Genomic DNA, 23204 nt, shown 5'->3' with positions numbered 1-23204 from the left:
CTTTGGAGCCTCCAGCGACTTTTCGAAAATTCCTGGAGTCTCCATCACACTTTTGAAACATTAAAATTTTTACAAAACATCAAGTTTAGATGATTAATATGACAAATCAAAGTTGTAAAAACGTGAAAGCTTCCCAAGTGCAGAAATTCAAAAACAGAAAAACATTCGTGATAAAAATAATGAATGATTCGTTCTACTATTAAAAAAATTTTTGAAGAGTTGACAAAAAAAAAGAACGAAACTTCATTTTCGATTCGACTTAAATTTTTTTCATGTTTCTCACAAAATCCAAATCCTTGCATAAAACTAATCACCACTCACAAAAACCATTTTGAGGAGCCAAAGAAAATCCTCAATCTCGAAAAATCTTGTACAAGTTCCCCCTCGCTCGTACTTCTGTACTTATTATACACATCACAAATCAAATTATTAAAAATTTTGCGCATTTCTTGTCAATTTTTAAAAAATGAGGTTTTTCAAAATTGGAAACTCAAGAATTTGATTTGTGATATGTATGAATACAGTAGCACGAGCGAGGAGGAACTTGCGCCAGATTTTTCGAGATTGAGGATTGTCTTTGGCTCTTCAAAATGGTTTTTGTGAATGCGGTGATCAGTTTTACCCCAGGATTCAGATTTTGTGAGAAATATGAAAAAAATTTAAGCCGAATCGAGAATGAAGTAGGTAGCCTATTGCTCTTTTTCTTGTTTTGTAGACTGTTCAAAATTTTTCAATTTTTTCAAGACATTTTTCATTTTTTTCACAATTTAGGGAATTTGTCACAAAAAGTTTTTGAATAGTAGAACGAATCATTCAAATTATTTTCATCACGAATCAAAAAAACTACATTTTGATACCTCTCTCGAAAATTTCCGTTTTTTTAAAAAATAATAATGTAGTACCTTCTTCCCTATGGATCAAAATGAAAAAATGGTTCCATTTTTGAGTTTTTCAGGTCAAAAACCCAAGATTTCAATACCCCACTCGAAAATTTCCGATTTTTTTCAAAGTATCAATGCGCTACCCCTCCCCTGGGGGTCAAAATAAAAAAATGGTTTCATTTTTGGTTTTTTCAGCTCAAAGACGCAAGATTTCGATACCCCACTCGAGAATTTCCGATTTTTTTCAAAGTATGAATGCGGTACCCCCTCCCCTGAGGGTCAAAATGAAAAAATGGTAACATTTTTGGTTTTTTCAGCTCAAAAACACAAGATTTCGATACCCCACTCGAAAATTTCCGATTTTTTTCAAAGTATGAATGCGGTACCCCCTCCCCTGAAAATCAAAATGAAAAAATGGTAACATTTTTGGTTTTTTCAGCTCAAAAACACAAGATTTTGATACATCACTCGAAATTTTCAGATTTTTTTCAAAATCTCAATGGAGTACCCCCTCCACTGAGTGTCTTGGAAAAAAATTGACCAAAAATTTGAATTCTGCATTGAAAAATACTTCGAAATAGTAATTTTTAGGCTTCAGGAACCTCATTATATCATTAAAACAGGTCATGCGCGCTTTTTTTGCTCCCCTGGCCCACTGTGCGTCGGTTTTCTTTTCTTCTGCAACCTACCTATCACGTCACAAAAAAATCAAGTTAGACCTATAATTTATTACTGACTCGTCAATTTAAGTCTATAGGTGCGTTCATGATTGTCTGTAACTAACCGTAATAAAAGTTACGGTCTGTTACGGAAAAGTAAAATACAAGAATTCTTATGGCGTAGTTCACATTGTCCGTAACCGTAACTTTTTGTTTTACAGAAAAGAACAAAGAAAATTACAGAAAAGTAAAAATTTTTTACTTTTCTGTAACAGGCCGTAAGAGTTACGGACAATCATAAACGCACCTTATGTAGATCCTTCAGTTCTGAAGATGAGCGAAATAATAAGTAGGTACCTATGTGTACCGTAAATGAGCATTTTGATTGTCTGTGTCAGTGTGTATCTTTAAAATTTATAAAGCAAACCAAACATATCGTTTACAAGGGGAAAAATTGGGGATGTTCTAGAAATCGCCTGCCCAAATTCATCAGCAGATAGTTTTCGAAAAGACGAATTAAAAAAATAATTATAGTCAGTTGCTTGTCTTAATGTGTTCCGCAAAACTAAAAATTTTCTCATTTTGAAAAATTCATCAAACATTTTAAAAATACATAATTTTTGGATCATTCATGTGATGCTCTTATCCCCTTACTCGTGCGGACGAACAAAAAATTTTCTAATAACAAATTGCTCATGTTCAAAATTCCATTTCAGGATAAAACTTGATTAAAAATTTCTTGATTTGGGAGCTCTAAATTTTGAACTTTCAAAATGTGCTAACCCTTTCAATTTTAAAGATAGACATTATACAATTTGTAATAATGACATTTTTTGTTCATACACCGTGAAATTACTTCAATTATTCTTATCTTGTATTCGAGTGGACGAACAAAAAAATCTTATAACAAAAAGGACTAGAGAAGCAAACACAATTTCAAACTTTAAAATTTGCCAAATTTAGGGCACTCCAAATTGAAAAATTTTGTATCAAGTTTACCCCTTCAATTTCAAAGCCTGGCAATTTGTCATTAATAGTAATATTTTTTGATACGTGATGAATGTGATGATAGAGGAATCATTTAAATGATCCAAACATTTTCTTACTTTTGAAATTTTTTTCAAAATTGATGAATTTCCAGTTTTGCAGAGCATGTAGGTAACTCAACTCCTTTAATTAATAAAATAGACAAGCAGCCATAAAACGTTTTTTGTTTTCATTTTTGAGTGTTACCTGCGGCTGAGCTGAACTGAACTTTCATTTTGGCTGCCAGGCTGCAGAGTGCAGACGATTCCTGGTCCTCCTGGAACACCCAATATGAATAAATAAAAAAAAGGGTAAAAAGTAACTAGGTAGCAGTAGCACAGTTCAAAGTTGGTGAAAATTTTATAATTAGAAGCGAGGAGGCGAAGACTGACAAACATGAGGAAGTGAGGAACATGAAATGAAACTGAAAAACTTGAAAAACTGGTTAATTTCACCTGGCGAAATATTAGCGAAAGATACAACACTGAAGTATCAGTGTAGGTATGTGGAAAGCGGGCTGCTGGCTAGTGATAACGTAACAATTGATAACTGATAACAAATGTCAAAAACAGAAAACTTTCTGAATTTAACATTTTGCTTCAGTTTTAATTTTGTAAAATTGTTGAAAGGAATAAGCCAGAAGATGATATGTTGTGTTGATCGTTATTATGAGTGATATCGTATATTGTTCTAGCGTTGGTGTATCTAGTTGAATTTGCACTCTCCGACTTTCATAATTGGTAACTCGTGGTGTTTTTTTTCTTACGTACAAGTTTTCAAGTGCTGTTTTTCGGTAGCTAAGCTATTGATTATGAACGGACAATCATTAGTGAGAATGGAATTACATGTACCTGAGTACGTAATTTATACTGATCTTCACCATCACTTTCCAATTCAAGTACGTACCGAACTATAACACTTATCATTCCATGTTAGAAAATGTTTTTGATGGCACGATGTCAGTGTCCGATCTTACTAAAGACATACACGAATGCAGTTTCTTACGATCTAATTATTATTTATCTACGGGATTTTTATTTTAGCCATCGAAAGAAATTAAGTAAATCGTCGAATGGTGACCGAACAATGATGGCAAATAATTGCGAAATAAATTGTTGCAACTTTTATTACCACAGAGAATATTTTCCCTAAAGCCTTAGTGCTCGATAGTACCAGTACGTTCTTTTAAATAAAGGGCATTAACACTGAAGTATCCACCACAAAAATGAGGGTGTTTGGAGACGTATTGGTCACTAGTGGTCATCAGTGTTCCTCTAACGACGTACTTCTACGTTTTCACGCTTTTTTATCTCATTTAAACAAGCAACGAATCGCGTTGTAAAGAGATATTTACAAAATTTTCTCGCCAAACTTTTTCACGCTTTTAGGTTAAAGAGAGGTAATTTGACATGCGTGGATTTTTTTCATTACTGTACCTATGTCCGAGTCCGAGGTTTTCATTTTTTCTTAGAAGTGAGCTCAATTACTTGAGTAAATCACTGATCAAAATTTAATAGGTAGCTATTAGGTACCTAACTACTCGTAGATATGTATTTTCTCAGCTCAGATAATGCGTGAGGATTTTGCTTCGTATGATAGATACCTATCCACAATATCGTCATATTTTGAAGAACTCGTGCTTACTTGTACAAAATATCAGTGATTTTATGATGAAAGTCTATTTTCACCGATTTTAATTTCTATACTCTGTAGAATTTTATTACGATAAATTTCGCAGAATAATCCATTAAAATGGCTATAATTTTCATCATTCATACATTTATTTTCAGAGAGCCGTAGTATTTTTTCGTCTTAATCATTAATAGAACATAAAAATACGGTTAGCGTGTCCGAAAAAAAGTCTATAAATAGATAAAACGGCAATGGACTTTTCAGATAGTTTGGATATTTCATTATAAAACGGAGAATGCGTTTTCAAAAATATGAAGTAATATAATACAACAATAAACAGAATTTTTCCAGCGAAATCAATAACGTTGTAGTGTTGATATTGATAAGATAATATCGGAAAGGGTGTCCACTCGAATAGAACGAGCCGAATCGCATTAGTGACAATAATTCGAAAGAAAATAGCTACAAAGTATTGCTTTCCAAAAAGCTATAAAAATTGCAAGAAAAAATACTCGTATATAATACTTCGTATGTGAAGAAAAGAAAAGGCTATCCATTTTTGAAAACTAGCAGAAGCTGTCGCGCAGATTTCATTTTGAATTCATTTCGAGAATACGGCGTGAAATGTATGTAAATGAATTACTTTTGATTCACCCCAATCGAAATGTATATTTTTTCGATCCCCTTTCTTTTTTTTCCTGAATAACAATGAAAAAAACAAAGTTGACTGACTTTTACCCTTTTTTCCCTTATTCAATTAACCGATATTAAGGTTGTTTACTTAGAAAGTGGATGCTTTTACCTCGGAATTTCTAACCGTAATTTCCCATGATATTTTAACCGTTGAATCTTTTTCTTGATTATATTTAAAATAAAAAAAAAGATACTATTTCGAAAAATATTTCTTCGAACTATCGCGGTTAATTTTTACAATTTTTCCCCCTTTTTTGCATGTTTGAGTGAACCACTTTAATTGTGGTTGATGTCTCGTGAATTGTTTTTGTTTGAAATGAATTGAATCAGTATAGCTTTTATTCGTAGGTAGTTCGTTGGTTTGGTGGGTTGTTTTTATTACTAGTACCTATTATTATTATTTTCCAATGGTCACTGCCCTTGTCTGGTACAAATTTCGTTAAAAATGTAATTTTAAAGGCTTCTCGAGGATAAGACCAAATCATCATGCATAGAAAACAACACGCCATTCAGAAATCATCAGACTGAAAAAATGTATTCCCGGTACAATGAAACTAGCCGTCAAAAATGATTAAATTTTAGTAACCCATAAAAAAATCTCAACCAGTTTTATTGCAATACGGAGAAATTTTTATACCCTGTCGCCATTAGACCTTTAGATGATCTACTTAGAAAATATTTTATGGCATCTAAAGAACATTTTTATTCTCGATACAGTTAAGAAGAAATAAAAAAGACGAATAGAATGCAAACCTATTCCATTCTCAATGTAAAAGTAATGTTTGCCCGCAAGATGAAAAAATATCAATAAGAAAAGCTACCGAAGAAGAAATACTGGTCACTTCTTACAATTTATTTGCATACGGCAATAATAACGTCAATTGTGGTCGATGACCAGTGGGCATTGTGATGCTTAGTTACTCCTCTTTTTGGTAATATATTTATGCAAAATGAGACTGGAATCGAATTTGACCGGAAGAATTTGGCAAGAGGGTTTAGTGCGAAGGAATGGTACGACACCAACTTGGGTTTCCGTTTTTTCCTCCTTTTCTTCGCAAGTAAATTTGGACACTGGACAGCATGTATGAACGTTGTACATGTCGAATTTTGAAATACCGATTCGAGGGGGATGATCGGACATTCTTGGTTTTAAAAAGTTTTTATAGTTTGCAAATTTCCCATTCGCGTTTTGATGCATGACGAGTTTTATTTTATTTTTTCTGTTTTATGTAACTTATTTTTTTACGCTTCGGTGATGAATTCGAAGAAATTTTATTGAAAGAATTCGACGATTTTACGAAATAAATAGGTGTTTTGATCTTTTACGAATAACGATGTTTTCTAGGTTAGAAGATGGACTCCTGCTCACCCTTTCTTCGAATAAAAACTCAAAAAAAAAAAACGATTTTAATGAAATGTGCTGAGACTCGAGTAGTCACTTCTACGTTCAAATATTTGAAATCTTATTTGAGTTTTTTTTTTTTTTTGAAATTTTGAAATTGAAATATCTTTGGACGGGGCAGGGAGAAGGGTTATGAAAGGAGGAAATCCAGGTTATTTGTAATTTTTCAAAAAATGAATTGAAAATTCAATAGGGTATTGAAGCAGCTGGTTCCTATGTACTACCTAAGTACCTATGTCTTAATTTTACTACGTATAACGTTTGCCTTGACCACAATTTTGTACTCCAATGCAAAAAGGATGGAAGTCCAATGACCTGGCATAAGGAAAGGAGGTTAGTGTGTTTAATGCAGTTTTCATTTGCCCTTGGCGAAAAAACCACTTACTTATAGTTACAGAACTGAATTTTATTCTTAGATGTGAAATTCAAATTTGTTTCCCCCTCCCTCCGCTTTCCCCTCCCTCCGCTTCCCCTCGTCAATTGGCCAAATTGTTTTGGTAAGCCACTGGCAAGGGTTTTAGATATCAATTTAGGTAGAGAAAAAACAAATTACATTAATATTGGGTACAGTAGGTATAACAAACGAAGGAGTATTCAAACCAAGTGTTGAATATTTAGGCTGCAAAAAAATGAATTCGTGAAACGTTGGCCATTATTCATTGTTAATTATCCGCGTTAATCACTCGTTGACATTTTATGTAAGTCCATTTCGCATTATTACTAGAGTAGATGCTTGGTATAATATTTCATCGTAGCCTAACCTTTATCTTTGAATTATCAGAGAAATTTTAATCATCGTTAAACGTCCTCCTGTTTGTCGATAATAACCCCAAAATTTATGCCTACGATTTAAATTAATTTATCTTATTTCATTCGTATACAATTCCAAAGCTGACGCCAGCGCCAGGGTGTGTTTTTTCTTATAAGTATAATACTCGCGTATATTCGCCATGGTACATACAACATGTTGAAACGATACCGCATAAATTTTAATATTCATCAAACGTTACGTGAATAAAAATTTGTGTATCGTTGGTTGGGTTACTCTACTCGTATACTGCATCGGAGTGCGCCAGTAACTGAAATCTCATATTGCCAAGAGAAGATTTATTTTAAAATTATATATAAGTCAAAGCTTGAGAAGGGTGATCGCAGATGTTGACCAGTCGAATCTCCTTACTTACCCTTTCTGGTGACATATTACCGCAAGAATACGTGCATATTTTTAATATTCCCATCACGCTTGGGGCGTTTTTTTTTCCTTTCAGTTTGCCATCCATCTGATAATATTAGCAGAATGTGGAAATAACGTAAATTCAAAATAATAACTCTTATCTGCGCTGTCGTGAAGTTTTGGTTTATTTTACCAAATGAACAAGTTGAATAGGCATAAATCATCGGTTCATTTTGTAATGTAGTGCTCTGAATGTGATTTTCGTTCTTTTTTTTCTTACTTTTGGCCACCGTGTGAGGAATTACGAGGCAATATTCCATTCTATTGTCTTTCAAACGAATAAAATAAAATAAAACAGGGCGAGAAATACAAATAAGGGTGGAATCGATAAGCATGAAAGGGGCATTAAACGTGGAAATGTGTGTAAAAGAAAATTTGTACGAAAAGATCAGAAATAGAATGAGTACGATGCATCCGTAGAGATAGTTTGGTGGAGTTAGATAAGTCCCTAAGGGCCATTGAGGACTAGCCCAAGCCCTTCAACCAATTATCTTTCCTCTAGTTCTGCTCAAGACTCAATTGACGTCGCTGAATTATTTACTTTTACACTACTAGGTACCACGAGTACTCGATTTCACTTTGAAACTTTTCTATCAATTATCCACGAATGATGAAATCTCATCCGCAAATCATTCTTTTTAAAAACTTTTTTCTTATACCATTTAAGGGGCTTGTTGAAAGAGTTGTGAAAAAACTAACATCGTATACCTGATTGTTACCTGCTGATTGGTTAAATGGGTATGAAAAATTAGATCCCAACATAAAATGTACATATACCTATTAGGGTGGCGCTTATATACTGATTGACAATTTTTATCCACTAAGACTTTTTTTTTTAAATTCATATTTTTTATGAATCGAAAAAAATTGAACAATTTCAATAAATTTAGAATCAATGGAAAAAATTTGTACAGATAATCGATTGTAACAGAAAAGTATCTAATTGACCAAATGAACCGAAATGTTCACAAATTACCAGTCCCACTGGGAATAAAATCTTATTGATTTGAGAAAAATTGGTCGAGTAGTTTAAAATTGGTAGCTTAAAAAAAAATTATCACAAAAAAATACAAAAATACGAAGCAGGGTCATTTTTACATTTTAAAGCATAATTTGTCGCGATTTTTTGAATTCAATTTTTCAAGGTACAGTATTAGGTGAATAAGTACCTACGTTAGAATTTTTTCTTCTTTTGAATTAAGAAATAAGTAATTTGATGAAAGAAGGCTACGTAAAATTCAAAACTCACTCAGTAGACTTCTCATTATTTAAATCCCTGTAATGTTTTCACCTTATAACTTTATGTTCATTCATTATATTTTAGGTCAACAAAGAACTACACACGTTACTTGGGCTTCTTTTATGTTTGCAATTAAACGGCTATTAATATTCGCTAGTTTGGCAAATAGCTGTCAGCTATGAAGATCACTTTAAACGTATAGTATGATAAACGATTAAAGTCTTTTCTGTTCTTTGATGAACACACCGTAGCTATGTTCTCATTTAACTCGAAGGTCTTTTCTTTTTCCTTTCTCAGGAGATAATATAATGAAGCGAACTGGCAAATGAAATCGTGTAGCACCTTTTTGTGGCTGTTTCGTGTAACACGATGGTGTAGGTATATTTTTCACATTTGGTTACCTTAGCATTTGAATACAACGTATTATACTATTTCAAACTCGAGTTCACTAGGGTAAAAAAGCATTGTGAAAAGGAAACCTCGCGAAAAGCGAAAATATTAATGTAGAACAAATAATAGTCAAGTGGAATGTGATAAGCAGGTACTCGTATATATCTAAGAATAAACGGTGTTCTAATGTTCAAAATTATGATATACCTGCTCGTATTCGAGTTGCGAATTGTACACAACTATGTACTTCATTATGCGGAGAAGAAATTTGTCAAGGTGTAAATTTACGATTAAATCGAAGTTTTCAGTCTTTAAAAAAATTCCAATCTTTTGGTCTTGTCAAACTTGGGGAAAAAACAGAAGATCAGCACAACCAGCAGAAACACTCGCGCTTTTTAAATCCGCGATAATTTGTCAGGCGTGCAAATTTTCTTAAAGCAACAACTGATACCCTTCGTGAAATAAAAGACGCTTAACAAAAAAAAATTTCATCGAAATTCTCGAACCGTTAATACTTTGCAAAGAAAATTAATCCGCGCAAAGGCTGTTACTTTTTTTTAAAACAAAAAAAAACTGCAATTAAGCGCGGCGGTGTCGGATGAGAAAAAAAATAAATCGGAAATTCTCACTTTTAATTTTAATCCGGAATAATCAGTTTTTTTAATTTTGCAGCTGATATTCGTTAAAAATGGTATTGTGCGCATTGCACTGTAAATCTGAAATGCTTGACAGAACGTTTAATTACTGTAATGAGGGAAAAAGCCACTGAGATGAGGGAACCGAAGATTTTTGTTAATTACAATTCAAAGCTTAAAAAGGAACTCAGCAGCTTTAAGAATAAATGCTTGAATAGATCGCTGGGTTTGAATTCGACAGCTAGTCACTCCCTTTTTCTTCGATACAATGCCATCCACTTTTACCCTTTTCAATTCAGATTTTCTTTTATTTTACTTCTTATCTACTAAAGAATTTGAAACATTTTAATGGAATTTGTATTTGTGAATTAAAAGCGCCGAAAATGATTTAAGAAAGGATTGAAGTAGCTGAGATGTTCGTGAGTAGAAGTTTAAAGCAACCTATACCTATGTTCGCATAGTCTGTAAACACGATGGAAAAAAGTCAATCGTTGGGCGATACCGGCGAATGGCGATGAAATTCTACGTGTTCCGCGTTTGAAGAAAATGACAACTTGATGACATAAATTACCATCACAATTGTTCGTTACGTATTAATAACGATAAGTGCCTATTGTTTACAATGTGATAAACACGCTATTCTGTGTACACATTTCCGAGGCGGTTTTTATTTACCCCGAAAACCGCATTGTTTACTTTGGTAGAAATTGTTCGTTTTGCGTTAAGAATTATTTGTTTTTTCTCCGTATTAAAAAATCATTCGCTTATATACCACCGTGTATACCCACCTATGTGTATTTCAACGTGTAAGTTGGTATTTGTTTCGCGTTTTCAAGGATTATAAAACAAATTTACTTTTCGAGTTCTTGGTATTTTGTTAGGTTTAGAAATAGAACAGAATTTTTGATTTGTGCTGCGTCATAATTTGACGTTTTGTGCTCGTATGTAGGAGGTTGTCTGAGGAAGTTGATATTTTTTTCTTTTACAATTTTGTAGCGTAATACTTAATCGATAGAATTTCCTCGAATATTCATAGAAATGAGGTTCGAAAATTTCTCGCGTTTAGAGCTGTTTGTCCAATTTTGAAACCGTGTGATTTTTCGCAGCAAAATTTTTGCTTCGACTACCTAATTTATCTACAAAATTACGAACAGAATAAAATTTTCATCTTGAAAGCCCACCTTATCCTTAAAACTTCATTTTATGTGAACCTACCTGCGTTTGAAGTCGCCTGCAGACCTTTTGAAAACTGAGATGTTTGGGCAAACTTTCTTCCGTTCACACGAGACGATCCTGAGATGAGTTTTCAAAGTGGAAATTTTGTATTGGTAGTGCTGATTTGTAGATGAAACACATTGGGATTGCGAACGTGGGCTCTGTATGTGTACCTATGTACTTCTTAGGCAGGTCTTATAAATTCACTAGATCAAAATCATGGATGCTTAACTTCTTATCTAGTGATCTTACCTGGGTATCTACTGCCCGTGAAGAAAAAATAACAGTGAATAAATCAAGAAAGAGATAATTATGAAGAGTAAAGAATTGATATCCTAATTGATTATGCTTTACCAATTCTCAGTTCATTTTCATACATTTAACTATGATACTTAGATGAATTCAATGCTAATGGTGTGTTTTCAAGTGAGAATAAAAGTGTTCTATTTGTGCTAATTTTTTGTTGTTGTTTGTTTACAGCGATATACTGATCCGTCAATTGAAAAACTTCTGTCAGAAACAAAACTCCTACACCACCGAAAGTCTTCTTCAACGTTACCAGGTACCTAATTAATTTCTACAAATCAAAATTCATTTAAAACTAATCAATTCTAATGAATTTATCATCCTGAGCTTCAGAAAAGGTATAAAAAGTGTATTCTTTTAACTTTTAATAAAGGTGTTGGTGTTTAAAAAAAAAACTGCTTACAGATTAGCAAATTTTTTTTTCGATGTTTGATGGCGTCAAACAAACAATTGTTCCAAAACCAATAGATAAAAATTTGAGCTCTTCAAATGAGCGTTCAAAGTCTCCCTCTCCCCCTACTAAAGCTGAACTTTTGTTTTTTTTCTTCAAAATTCTGAAGTCTTGCGTTTTTGTTTATTAGAGGGATATTGAATAATTTTGAAAAGAACGAACTTTTACCAAATCTTTTTAAGGCTACTTTATTTCGTATCAAATTTTATTGCAGGACTCCAAAAACTGACTCAGTGTGAGTATATTAGTTGAAAAATGAAAGAAAAAGTGTGCTACTGCAGAAAATGGATTTACTGACAATGTGATTCAGTGGCGGCGTAGCCAAGGAGAGGGGGGGGGGTGACTGGGACCATCACCCCTTTGCGAGAAAAAAATTTGAAACAAACGTGTAAAAATGTTTTTTTGTTTTCTTTTCTTTTTTAGAGGCATTTTTTCAAAAAATTTTCGCTCTTGCGACCCAAACGAATCATGTCACATTTGCAGGTTACTTATAATCGAAAAACGAATTCGCACTGCTCCCTCCCCTCCCTCTCTTCTCTCACCTCAAATATTTTTATCCGAGCTACTTATAATCATTTGTGCTTGGTTCTCTTGTTCTACTACATGGTTGTTGAGAGGATTTGAATTTTAAAACGAAACGAATTGTTCGCTGAGGCATATATATTTGATGTTGTAGGTATAAATAAGCAAAAAATAATGATTGGTTAAAAAATATTGCAAAAGTAGGTACCTAGCTTGGTAATGGCAATTACTTTTAAAATAGTCGATTTCCATTTGCGGAATTGATTTTATTACATTACAGGTATCCATGCTCAAGTATTCTTTTAAACGAGAGAAAATTCAAGTTTTTTCATTGGTTTTTTGCCTCTATATTCTTAGTCTTAAAAAGGAACAATTCCAACTTCTTAACGATATTATACTTTTCATTCTTGGTTGGCTTATTTTTTTTCTTATTCGTGTTTTTTTTTCTTTTTAATAATGCGGTACCGTTCGTTTTTCACCCTTATCAAGAATTAAAATTTTTCTCGTTTCGTATTTATTTATTATTATTGTTATGATTTCCATATCACTAACATTTAAGAAGAAAAAATACTCTCGAGTTTCTTTCAAAAAACTTTTTTAAGTTGTGTATGTATATTAACGTCACGAAGCAACATCTTAACAAGCATCAACGTGTTAGCTCCGTATCACTTCGCCTTATAGCATACCCCACCTTTGCATATTCTTCTTTTGCACAGTAGCGTTTCCTGCAATTATTTAAATTAGCGCTGACTTCCCAAGTTGTATCTCGCTAGTGCACCCAACCTCTACACTTTTAACAGTTAATTCGGTTGATAGCAAGAAAATTCGGTAACATTCCCCGTGAATATTCTTTCCTTGTCTGATTTATCGAGTGTAAAATTAACGGCTTCATTTTATTTCCGGAAATGTTGCATTTTCCAATGATAATTAATGATATAGTCGCTACGAGACGTTTTCGATCGTTACAGTAAAATAATCATAAATTTTTCCAAGAATTTTATTAAATCATGTCGCTCGACAAAGAATCGTACGAGTAACAAAAATCTTTACATTCGTGTTAAAAATATTACAACTGTAGTAAAAAAAAAAAGAAAAAAATAATGCACAAAAAAAACGCACACAGATATAACCCATTATGTATTAATATTCCTGACGTTGTCTTCGCCTTTATGTAAAAATCCTCTAAACTGAGAGTTATGTTTTAAAGGGGATGTCATGGTTAAAATAGGTTTTTATTACTTGTTTTCCTGTCTGTTTGAATATTTGTTTAACACATATGGTGAAAAATGGATGAAAAAAAAATGAAAAACCCAGAAAAAAAGAATGAAGTGCCCAACAGGTGGTACGACACGTTATTCTGTGTTCTTTTTCCCTCTGTGTCATTTTATAAAACAATTTATCTCTAAAGTGCCTGCCTACCAACACTCCACCGTCGCTGGGTAAAGGCTTTCGTATTCATTTCTTTCACACATAATTGTAGCTTTGGTTCTTGATACGAGCAATTCTTTTTTAATAGAAAAAGGATGAGCTTTTTGTTATGCGTGAAATGGGGTTGGTTTTATCACGTTATGGTGGATTGTTTTTTTAAGTAATTTTTTTTTAAAGCAGAAATTTTTCACGTTTTGTTCGAATTTGAAAGTGTCATTCAACACGTGAAGAATATTTGAGTAATTTTCTCACTTATGAAAACGTAAGTAAAGAGGAAAATTCGATGAAAGTTTCAGAATTTGAAAGGAGACTATTTTCTAATGAGTTAGGTAAGAGGGGAAAATTCAATGATTCAAGTACAGAAAATTTCTTGTCAATATTATTTTTCGAGGCTCTCGTCAGTTCCCTATTGTTTTACTTTTCACAGATACAATGTACTTAACTTACTAATACTTCGAATGTTTTATTTGATGCATCTATCTTCCTTTAGACCATTAGTTAAGCAAATATATATACATACGCTCAAACGTGTTGCATAGTTATAAAAATCTGGGTATAGAATTTTAGCTTACCTACTCAAGTATCCCTTTTTTCATTTATTTATTTTTTGAATGATTAAGTGTGCTGTGCTTACTTTTAGTAACTCCATAATTATTACGATTTCTAAATAAGAGATAAAATTAACGTAGGTACTGTTGCAGTATATCGAAAAATAATAAATTTTTAACATTTAACCAACCCCGCCGCATCGATTCGAGGTTGACGATGTAATTTTAAAACTTTGAAACTTTCGCAAAACTAAGTACAATAAAATGGTATAGATTATATTAGTCTATCAGTCAGTCCTCCTGACTCGCTCGTATAATAATATCTTCACAAGAGTTCGTTTTCTGCCAGAATCGCAAATCAACAATAAGTTTTCATTGTTAAAACGTAATGCATTTATTTTAAAACGAACGGTGGATGTTTTGAAAAACAGGAAGGACGGGTTACTAACTTTAAAAGACATTTATTCAACGAATAGTGACCTCAGCTCATAGCATATCTTGAATGGAGGCTGATTCCGGAAGTAAAGCTGGACGTTACCATCCAACATGTTCTGAGTTCCTTCTGTCTTCAGTTCCGTTTTCTATTCACCATGTTTACGTCTATGTGGGATTTTCTAACGTTTGAAAATTCATTTTGTTTCGTCGGTGAAGTCTATCAACAACGCTGTGTGATGCCAGGTTCCGCATGAATCGTTTTAAAAAAGCAAGAAAAACGTTGAAAATTTTTCATCCTTGATGATAGTATGAAATGTCTGTCTGCATTCTAATTATTTGTAAAAATGTTCCTTATCGAAAGATTGTGCGAGTCTTTTGATGAGTGATTTGGTAGTTCTAATTTTTTTTACACGTTGAAAAATATTTCCAATATTGCACATTAGCTCCGGAAGTTCTCCTGGAAGGGAGATATGAGTTCTCAAAGTGGGAGAATTTTCGAAGAAATTATGGGTTTTTTTGTTCTAGTCGGTACCTAACCTATTTTGGTAGAAATGATCCGATCCCAAAAGATAGTATGTATTTGAGATTCTGCGTGTCCAATGCCATTTTTACAGTTCTACTGAGCGATTGAAAATTTGCAAATCGCTTATTTTTGGGTAAATTTTGAAAATTCTATCTTCTCAAGTAGTTCGCATTATGCCAAGACATGGAAAGATATCATTTCAGATATTGGGGAAATATTTTGAAATACATACAATAGGTGGTAGGTACCAATTTTTTGATCATTGTTTCCAATTTCAAAAAAAAAAGTTGGTTGGTGAGTTTTTGGCTATTTTTCTTAATTTTTTAATGTTTGCTATAATGAGCGAAAAATTGGCATCACTGCGTTCCAAAATATTTTCTCAGTGATATCGCTCTATGTTTTGGCTAATAAATGTGAAATATCTGAGAAAAAAAAATTTCAAAACACGAATTTACCCAAAAATAATCGATTTGCAAATTTTCAACTGCTCATTAGAACCTTAAAAGTGATCTTGGATTTTTATGACAATGGCTTGGTTCGACAGAATCTCAAATACTTACTACCTTTCTGGATTGGTGCATTTTTCCCAAAGCAAGTTGGGTAGGACTAAGAGTGAAAAAAGTCACGATTTTTTCAAAAATGCACCTTATTTGAGGAGCACAGGGAAAGAACGATGTAACTGGTATTTTGCAAATTTTACAGGAGAGCGTTTTAAAGATTGAAATGTTTCTCAGTTTGAAAATAATTATTATTTGGCGTGAGTTTTGTTTCAGATATATTCCTAAAGTCTATTAGAACAATTCTGAGCATGAAAATATCATTCACGAGTTATCAGAATACAATGAGAGCATTTTTAAACTAACGCGCAAACAACCTTTTGCTCCGAAAACCACTTACTTACATCGTTCTTTCCCTGTACGCGACCCACTTACATCGTTCTTTCCCTTTAAACAGCCAGGTTATGTCGTTCTTTCCCTGTATTTGTTTTTTATGCAATTTTCAAGTCGTTATTCTGAGTGAAATAGAACAAATGTGCATTTTTCATAAACATTGGGTGAAAGTGCTTAGCTCAATGAATAAAATACCACCGAGAAAAAAAAATAAAAAATTTATGTTATAATTTTTTTTCACCTCAAACTTTCAATTTTTCATCTCTTACAATTTTTTGTTTTTTGAGCAAAATAGTGCCGATAAAAATACTTTCAACATAAACTACGTACACTACATGAAAGAGCATTCCTCAATGAACAAAATTTCAATTAAAAAAAAAAATTGAAAAAAATCAAGTTACATCGTTCTTTCCCTGTGCTCCTCATTTGTGGATTCATAATTTCATATCTCCCTTCCAGGGGCATCTTCGAGTGACATTCAATTCAAAATGAAGATTTCTACTGAATGTGGTCGAAATCCAACTTTTTTTTTCGTGATCCACTCTAACCTACTTTCCATTATCTACATCCCTTTGCACTGAAGCCTATGTTAGATGTCTTTTCTGCCTTAATACGAAAAATTTTGAAAAATCACTCATAATCTGATATCAGATGTAACGAAATACTCGTTGCATCGATGCAAATAACTTCTTTTCCCAAATTCAAGTATAATTTTGTTAGATCGTGGCTACACTGGAGTAGGCCACGCCTATATTCTCCGACGATCTGTATATGCGTTGTGTAGAATGTTCACGGAGACCAGTTCTCCAGTATGTCGTATATGTATTTTGTGTGTGTTTTCTGTGTACAAGTGGCGCGATGTTTTGATGTTTAATAAAGGCGTTTAAGCCCCTGTTTGTGTTGTTATTTCGCGATTGCGATGATACGTAAGTTAGAAACGTATTTTCTAACATGGTGGAGGCGAAGCCGGGTAACCCCTCAAACGGTAATTCCCGCAGTGACGCGAATTTGAAGGTCCGAGGTCCGAGAACAAAATACCTATCTACCAAGAGATTAGGTATCAAGGTGACGATGACGCGAACGCGAATTCGGATGCGAGGAGAAGAACAAGATACCTGCCAAGTGATCAAGTATCAAGGAGATGAGTAAAATATTATCTGGGTAATATGTATCCTTTTCATACTATATTTTTGTGCATGTTAGTTGGCCAACGTAGGTAGGTTAATGTTATTTGCATGTACATGTATATTATGTGTGTGGCGAATAGGTATACTTACACATGGATAGGTATAATATTGTGTGTATTTTAGGTAGGTACATACCTACTTACCAATAGGTATTATATGTTGCATCAGATTGCTTTTAGTAGATCTACGTATTCGTTCGCTGTTGTCTGCAGCAGCAGCGGCGGATACAGGTTAGGGTGACAGATTCTAAAAATAGCATGTGTTTTAGAGTTCCCTTTTGGCGGCATCATTTTACGACTTTGCTTGTTTTACTTGCATGCGTGTGTATAGGTATAGGTACCTATTTTATTACGTTAAATATTATGCAGTGGTCATATACTCGTACATGAGTATTTTAAAGGAGTGCTTATGTTTTGAGATCTGCCGCTTGGCTAAAATAATAAGATTTAATGATGCAGAACTTTTTTATTGTTTTTAAAAAATGTCAACCGGCCGGTGATAAAAGGGATGCGACAAGTGTATGTGTATTTGGAGCTGGAATACTGTGTATTTTTCAATTGTGGTGTGCTGTATTTTTCATGATGTATGGAATTTGAAAATTACGAGCTCTTAGTAAATTTTAATACCTAAGATTTCTTTTACCACAAAGAAATCTTGCAGCTGCAGAGTGGCGAGTTGAGATGCGAGGCACAGAGGTGTGGTTTATTCTTTCAAGTGCCTGTATGTAGTGTAGTACCTACTAGGTTTACATTTAGTATTGTGACTGTGACTGTGGTGTATGTTCACGATCTTTTGTGTGCTTTCTTTGGAGATTATTTTTCAATTTTAAATTGATAAAACTACTGAACTATTGATTGTGCTTTGTGGTGTGTACTCTAGTACAGTTCGAGAGTGTGATTTGCTGATTTGTTTATTGCAGTCAAGGTGAGAAATGATATATGTTTACCTAGGTACTACCTACTTAAAATGTGATAAGAGTGTGGGTTCATTGTTACACACTGGTTTCAGGATCTCAATATGAGTGTTCCATATTGCTGAAAATGAATCTCAGTGGGTAACATGAACGAAAAGTGAGCTATCAAGCAAGTTAATAGCTGGGAATATGAGAGTACCATATTCTTGGGGATGGACTTGTGAGATAGTAGGTATAGGTGAGTTTGATATTTCTTTATGAAGAAATTTTATTTGATGAAAATTTTAAAAATGAAATTTTGAATTATGTGAGGACCTTCAATCAGTTCAGTAACTGAAAATAATGAGTGTGCCATATTTTCGGTGACAGTTCTGTTTGATTGTTGTTTTGAGATGTGAAAAATTATTAATTGAATTTTAAATTTAAATTATGATATGAGATCTGTCTTTTGTGTGTTCATCTGGGTACATGAGTGTTCCATGGCTCATGATTGGATGCATGGAAAGTCAGGAGAATTATTTAATAATCTTATTGAGTGGTACTTGCTATTTTTATAGATGAGTAGTTGAGGTCGAGGTCAAGGTCAAGACCAAGGTGGTGACCCAGATTTGATAACTACTATTTTACGACAGCAAACAGAAATCCTAAGGGCCCTGCAAGGAAATCCCTCAGGTACAATTTCGATAAAAACTAATTATAAGCTTACCTCTGATATGCGCTTTGATGTGTGGTATGATAGTTTCTCAAGTGAACTGTCTGCACTTGATCTGCTCGATATAATTCAAACTAATATTATTCCGAATCGTAATTATACTTCCAATGAAATTGTGATTAGAAAGAATAAGGTTCGGCATATTTTGATTAATCGAATTGATACTAGTTATCACAATAAAATTGTAAATATTCGTGACCCTCTTGAAGCATTGACTAAAATCAAGGAATTTAGGAAAGCCGAAATAAATTCTACATCATCGACTTTGCAAAAACAACTTGAGGATCTACGTTTTAATAAAGGTTCCGAATCTGTGGCAGAATTTATTTTGAGATTTGAGGCAGCCGTTCAAAAATTTGAAATGTTATGTAAACCTCTTGAAAACGATGCCAAATGCAATCGTTTCATAATTGCAGTTAGGGAGCAGTACTCGTTATATGAGTTGACTGCTGAGACTAGGTTCATACAGTCAAATTATGACGAATTGATGAAATTATGTTTATGGTTCGAATCAAATGAGAAAGAAAAGCAAGTGCTTGTTACAGAGCCTGCTTCAGCTTTTCGATTTGGAGATGATAGAGGAGGTGTTTCTCAAGGTCAAAATAGTCGAGGTGGACGTGGCTTTGGAGGACGTGGACATAGAGGTGGTGGACGTGGATTTGGTGCTGGGCGTGGCAACCGTGGAAATCGAAGTAATCGTGGCAGTGGCGTAGGACGTGGAACTGGTCGTGGAAATGGCTATGGAAATGGCTATGGAAATGGCTATGGAAATTTTTCAAATTATGGAAATTTTCCAACTCGTGGAGGTTTTCAACATCGAGGAAGGTTTCAAAATCCCAGGCATAGTTCCGAAGAAAGGCGAACGGATTATTGCTTCAATTGCGGTGCAAATAAGCATCGAGCGTCGGAATGCTTCATCGAGCCTGGCAGCGGTATACGGTTTTGTTACAAATGCCACAAATACGCTCAGCACATCTCCTCCTCATGTCCCCTAGCCACTCGAGGTAAAATTAAGAACAAAACTCCCAAAAATAAAGATGATAGTGAAAAAGACAAAAAGTAATTAAAAACTTGAATTATAGCGCTACACGAGGTGAGATTAACAAATGAGACGAGTACATCAAATGAGATAAGCACTTCTGGTCAAAGTGGTGTAGTGCTAGCAGCAGGTGTGGAACAAATGAGATCTGAGATAGGTAAGTCAAAAATTACTTTTGTAGCTGATTGTGGTGCCAGTGAACATCTTATTCGAGAATGTGATATTTTGAAAAATAAAAGAGATAGGCAAGTATCATTGCGTGGTGCGAGCGAAGATGTTCACGTAGATATTACTCAAAGTGGTGAGTTATATGTAAAAAGTCTGTGTGGTGAGCCATTTACTCTGAAAAATGTTATGTATGCTAAAAATGCTTCTGAAAATCTATTATCTCTGAGAAAATTTACTGATAATGGATATTCAATTATTTTGAATTCAAATACTATTGAAATTTTTAATCCTAAAACAAAACGTACTTTATTTACTGGAGTTTATAAAAATAATGTGTGGGTTGTAAATTTTGATTTATGTGATGAGAATGAAAAATCTGTGAGGGGCGCAGCTTTTGTAGCGAAGAAACGTAAAATTGATGAGGTCAGCAATGCAAATGAGACAAGTAACGAACCAGATAAGAAATTTAAAAGTGACGTGAATGTCAAAAGTGAAGGTTTCAAAATTCATGAAAATTTAGGGCATATTTCACGATCATATTTGCAGCAAATGGCTAAACGTGATGAGAAACTGAAAAATATAAATTTTGATGAGTCTATACTTGATTGTGAGGTGTGCATTGCTGCAAAGATGACGCGATTACCTTTTAAGAATGATAGGAGATTAGCTATTAGGCCTTTAGAAATTATCAATTCTGATGTGATGGGACCAATTAGGCCAATGACCTTTCCTCACAAGTATAGGTATGTTGTATCTTTTGTTGATGAGTTTTCAAGATATGCAAGTACCTACTCAATAAGAACTAGAGATGAGGTTCCTGCTTGTTTTGAGAAATTTCTGGTGAGAGCAAGGAACAAATTGGGAAGTGATGTGAAAGTTTGCTATTTGAGGTGTGATGGAGCAAAGGAATATACTCAAGGTAAGATGAAAGAAATTTGTGAAAAAGAAAAGATTGAGCTTGATGTATCTCCTCCTGATACTCAACAATTGAATGGTAAGTCTGAGCGCTGGAATCGTAAACTTCAAAATACTGTTAGGTGTTTTATGATTGATTCAGGATTACCAGCTAACCTGTGGCATTTAGCTGTTGATGCTGCAACTTATGTGTTGAATAGAACATGTCATAAGGGTATCAATTTTGAAATACCGTTGAATAAATTTGATCCTAGAGAGAAGAGTGGTCTAAAGTATATTTCTCGTTTTGGTTGTCTTGCTTATCGCAAAATCTTGAATAAAAGTGATCTTAAGAAGTTTTCTACTCGAACTTATAGTCAGGAAAAATCATCAAAGAACAAAGATAGTCTGAAGCGTTATTTCTTAGTAGGATATTCTTCAAACAGCTATAAACTACTTGATATTCAAAGTGGCGAGATTATTAATACACGTGATGTGAGACTGAGACCATCAGTAGTTTATAAGGATGTGTGTGATGAGATTAAGACATCTGCTATACCAACTGTTGATGAGACTATCAACTATGATGAGTGGTTTTCAAATGCTAATGCTGAACTTGAGATATTGAAACAAACTAGTTTGAATAAACCATTTACAAGATCAGAGGCGCGAAAATTGGAGATTCAGCAGAATTTGATTGCCTTAGCTAAGTTTGATGATAAAGGTGATGTGTTTGCTTTGATCAACAATGACCCTGTCACTTATTCAGAGGCAATTTCTAGAGAAGATGGCAAAGAATGGCTAGAGGCTATTGAGGAGGAAAAATCATCTATGGTTGAGAATGACGTTTGGGATATCGTAAGGCGAGATGAGTTAGAACCTGGAACTAAGATATTGTCTCACAGATGGGTGTTTCGTAAGAAAATTTGTGTAGGTGGTATTACGAAATATAAGGCAAGGCTAGTTGTTCGTGGGTTTGAAGATACTAATAATTACGAGTTGTATGAAACGTTTGCACCAGTGGAAAGACTACCGAATATTCGAACTATTTTCTCTCTTATTAATAAGCTAGATCTTGAGGTAACTCAGTTGGATGTCAAGACAGCTTTTCTTTATGGTATATTAGATGAGCCAGTTTATATGGAGGTTCCTGAAGGAGTGTTGTCAGATGATGTGCGGGGGGAGTATGTTTGTAAATTGAAGAAGAGTCTCTATGGTTTAAAGATAAGTCCGAAGAAGTGGAATGAGAGGCTTGAATCTGAAATCCGAGAGATAGGTTTGGAGAATACTTTGAATGAGCCATGTTTATTTACATTTCATCAGGATGGAATAATTGCTGTTATTGTTATCTACGTGGATGATTTGATTGTGGCCAGCAACAATGCGGAGAAAATGAAAGAAATTGTTGATAAATTGTCTTCAAATTTTAAGATCAGTGATCTAGGCGAGTTAAAGAAATATTTAGGTATAAATATAATACGTGATAAGAAAAATAAAGTGATGACATTAGATCAGCGTGAATATGTTGATAAGATCTTAGAGCGTTTTGAAATGAGTAATTGTAAATCAGTAAAGACTCCAATGGTTGAACGTGGCGTGATGAATAAGGAGTTAAAAGCTTTAGAAGAGAGTGAAGAGGGAAGTGAAAGTAGGAAAATGTTGGAATTAACTGAATTTCCATTTCGTAAATTGATAGGTTCTTTACGATATTTAACGGATGGTACTAGGCCTGATATTGCTTATGCAGTTCATGAGTTGAGTACTCATATGTCAGCACCTACAAATTACGATTGGATGAGAGCTAAACATGTGTTGAGATATTTAAAAGGAACTCGAGATTACTCATTGAGGTACGAAGGAAAATGCGATGAGTTGGAAGTTTATGCCGATGCAAGTTTTCGTGATGTGCAACCTTCAATGAAAACAACTGAAGGATATATTATTAAATTATTTGGTGATGTGATTTCTTGGGCGGCGCGTAAAAGAAAGAGACGTGTAACCTCAACTTGCGAGGCTGAATTCCGTGCTTTAAATGAAGCATTACGTGAGATGAAGTGTTTGCAAAGCACTATAAAAAGGTGTGATGAATCGATATTTATATCCAGTGGTTGCATATTGTGATAGTGATTCAGCTGTGAAATGCACTACTGTTACAAGTAAGCCAAAGTTGAAACATGTGAT

General features: G+C 33.9%; 1 protein-coding gene across 6 annotated transcripts in view; it reads left to right on the top strand.

Annotated features, from left to right (window-relative positions):
- Positions 1-23204, top strand: part of LOC135839922 (uncharacterized) — a 201129-nt gene that overhangs the window by 113092 nt on the left and 64833 nt on the right. For 5 of the 6 annotated variants that reach the window (XM_065356187.1, XM_065356188.1, XM_065356183.1 and 2 more), the window contains exon 3: positions 11488-11569. In XM_065356187.1, the coding sequence (XP_065212259.1) occupies positions 11488-11569 (82 nt within the window). Of the gene's footprint in view, positions 1-3140; positions 3465-11487; positions 11570-23204 lie in introns of those variants that run through there. The other variant, XM_065356186.1, reaches the window with a different exon arrangement.

This window comes from Planococcus citri, chromosome 3 (assembly GCF_950023065.1).
Source record: "Planococcus citri chromosome 3, ihPlaCitr1.1, whole genome shotgun sequence".
Taxonomy (NCBI): Eukaryota; Metazoa; Arthropoda; class Insecta; order Hemiptera; family Pseudococcidae; genus Planococcus; species Planococcus citri.
This window is presented reverse-complemented; position numbering and strand designations above follow the sequence as displayed.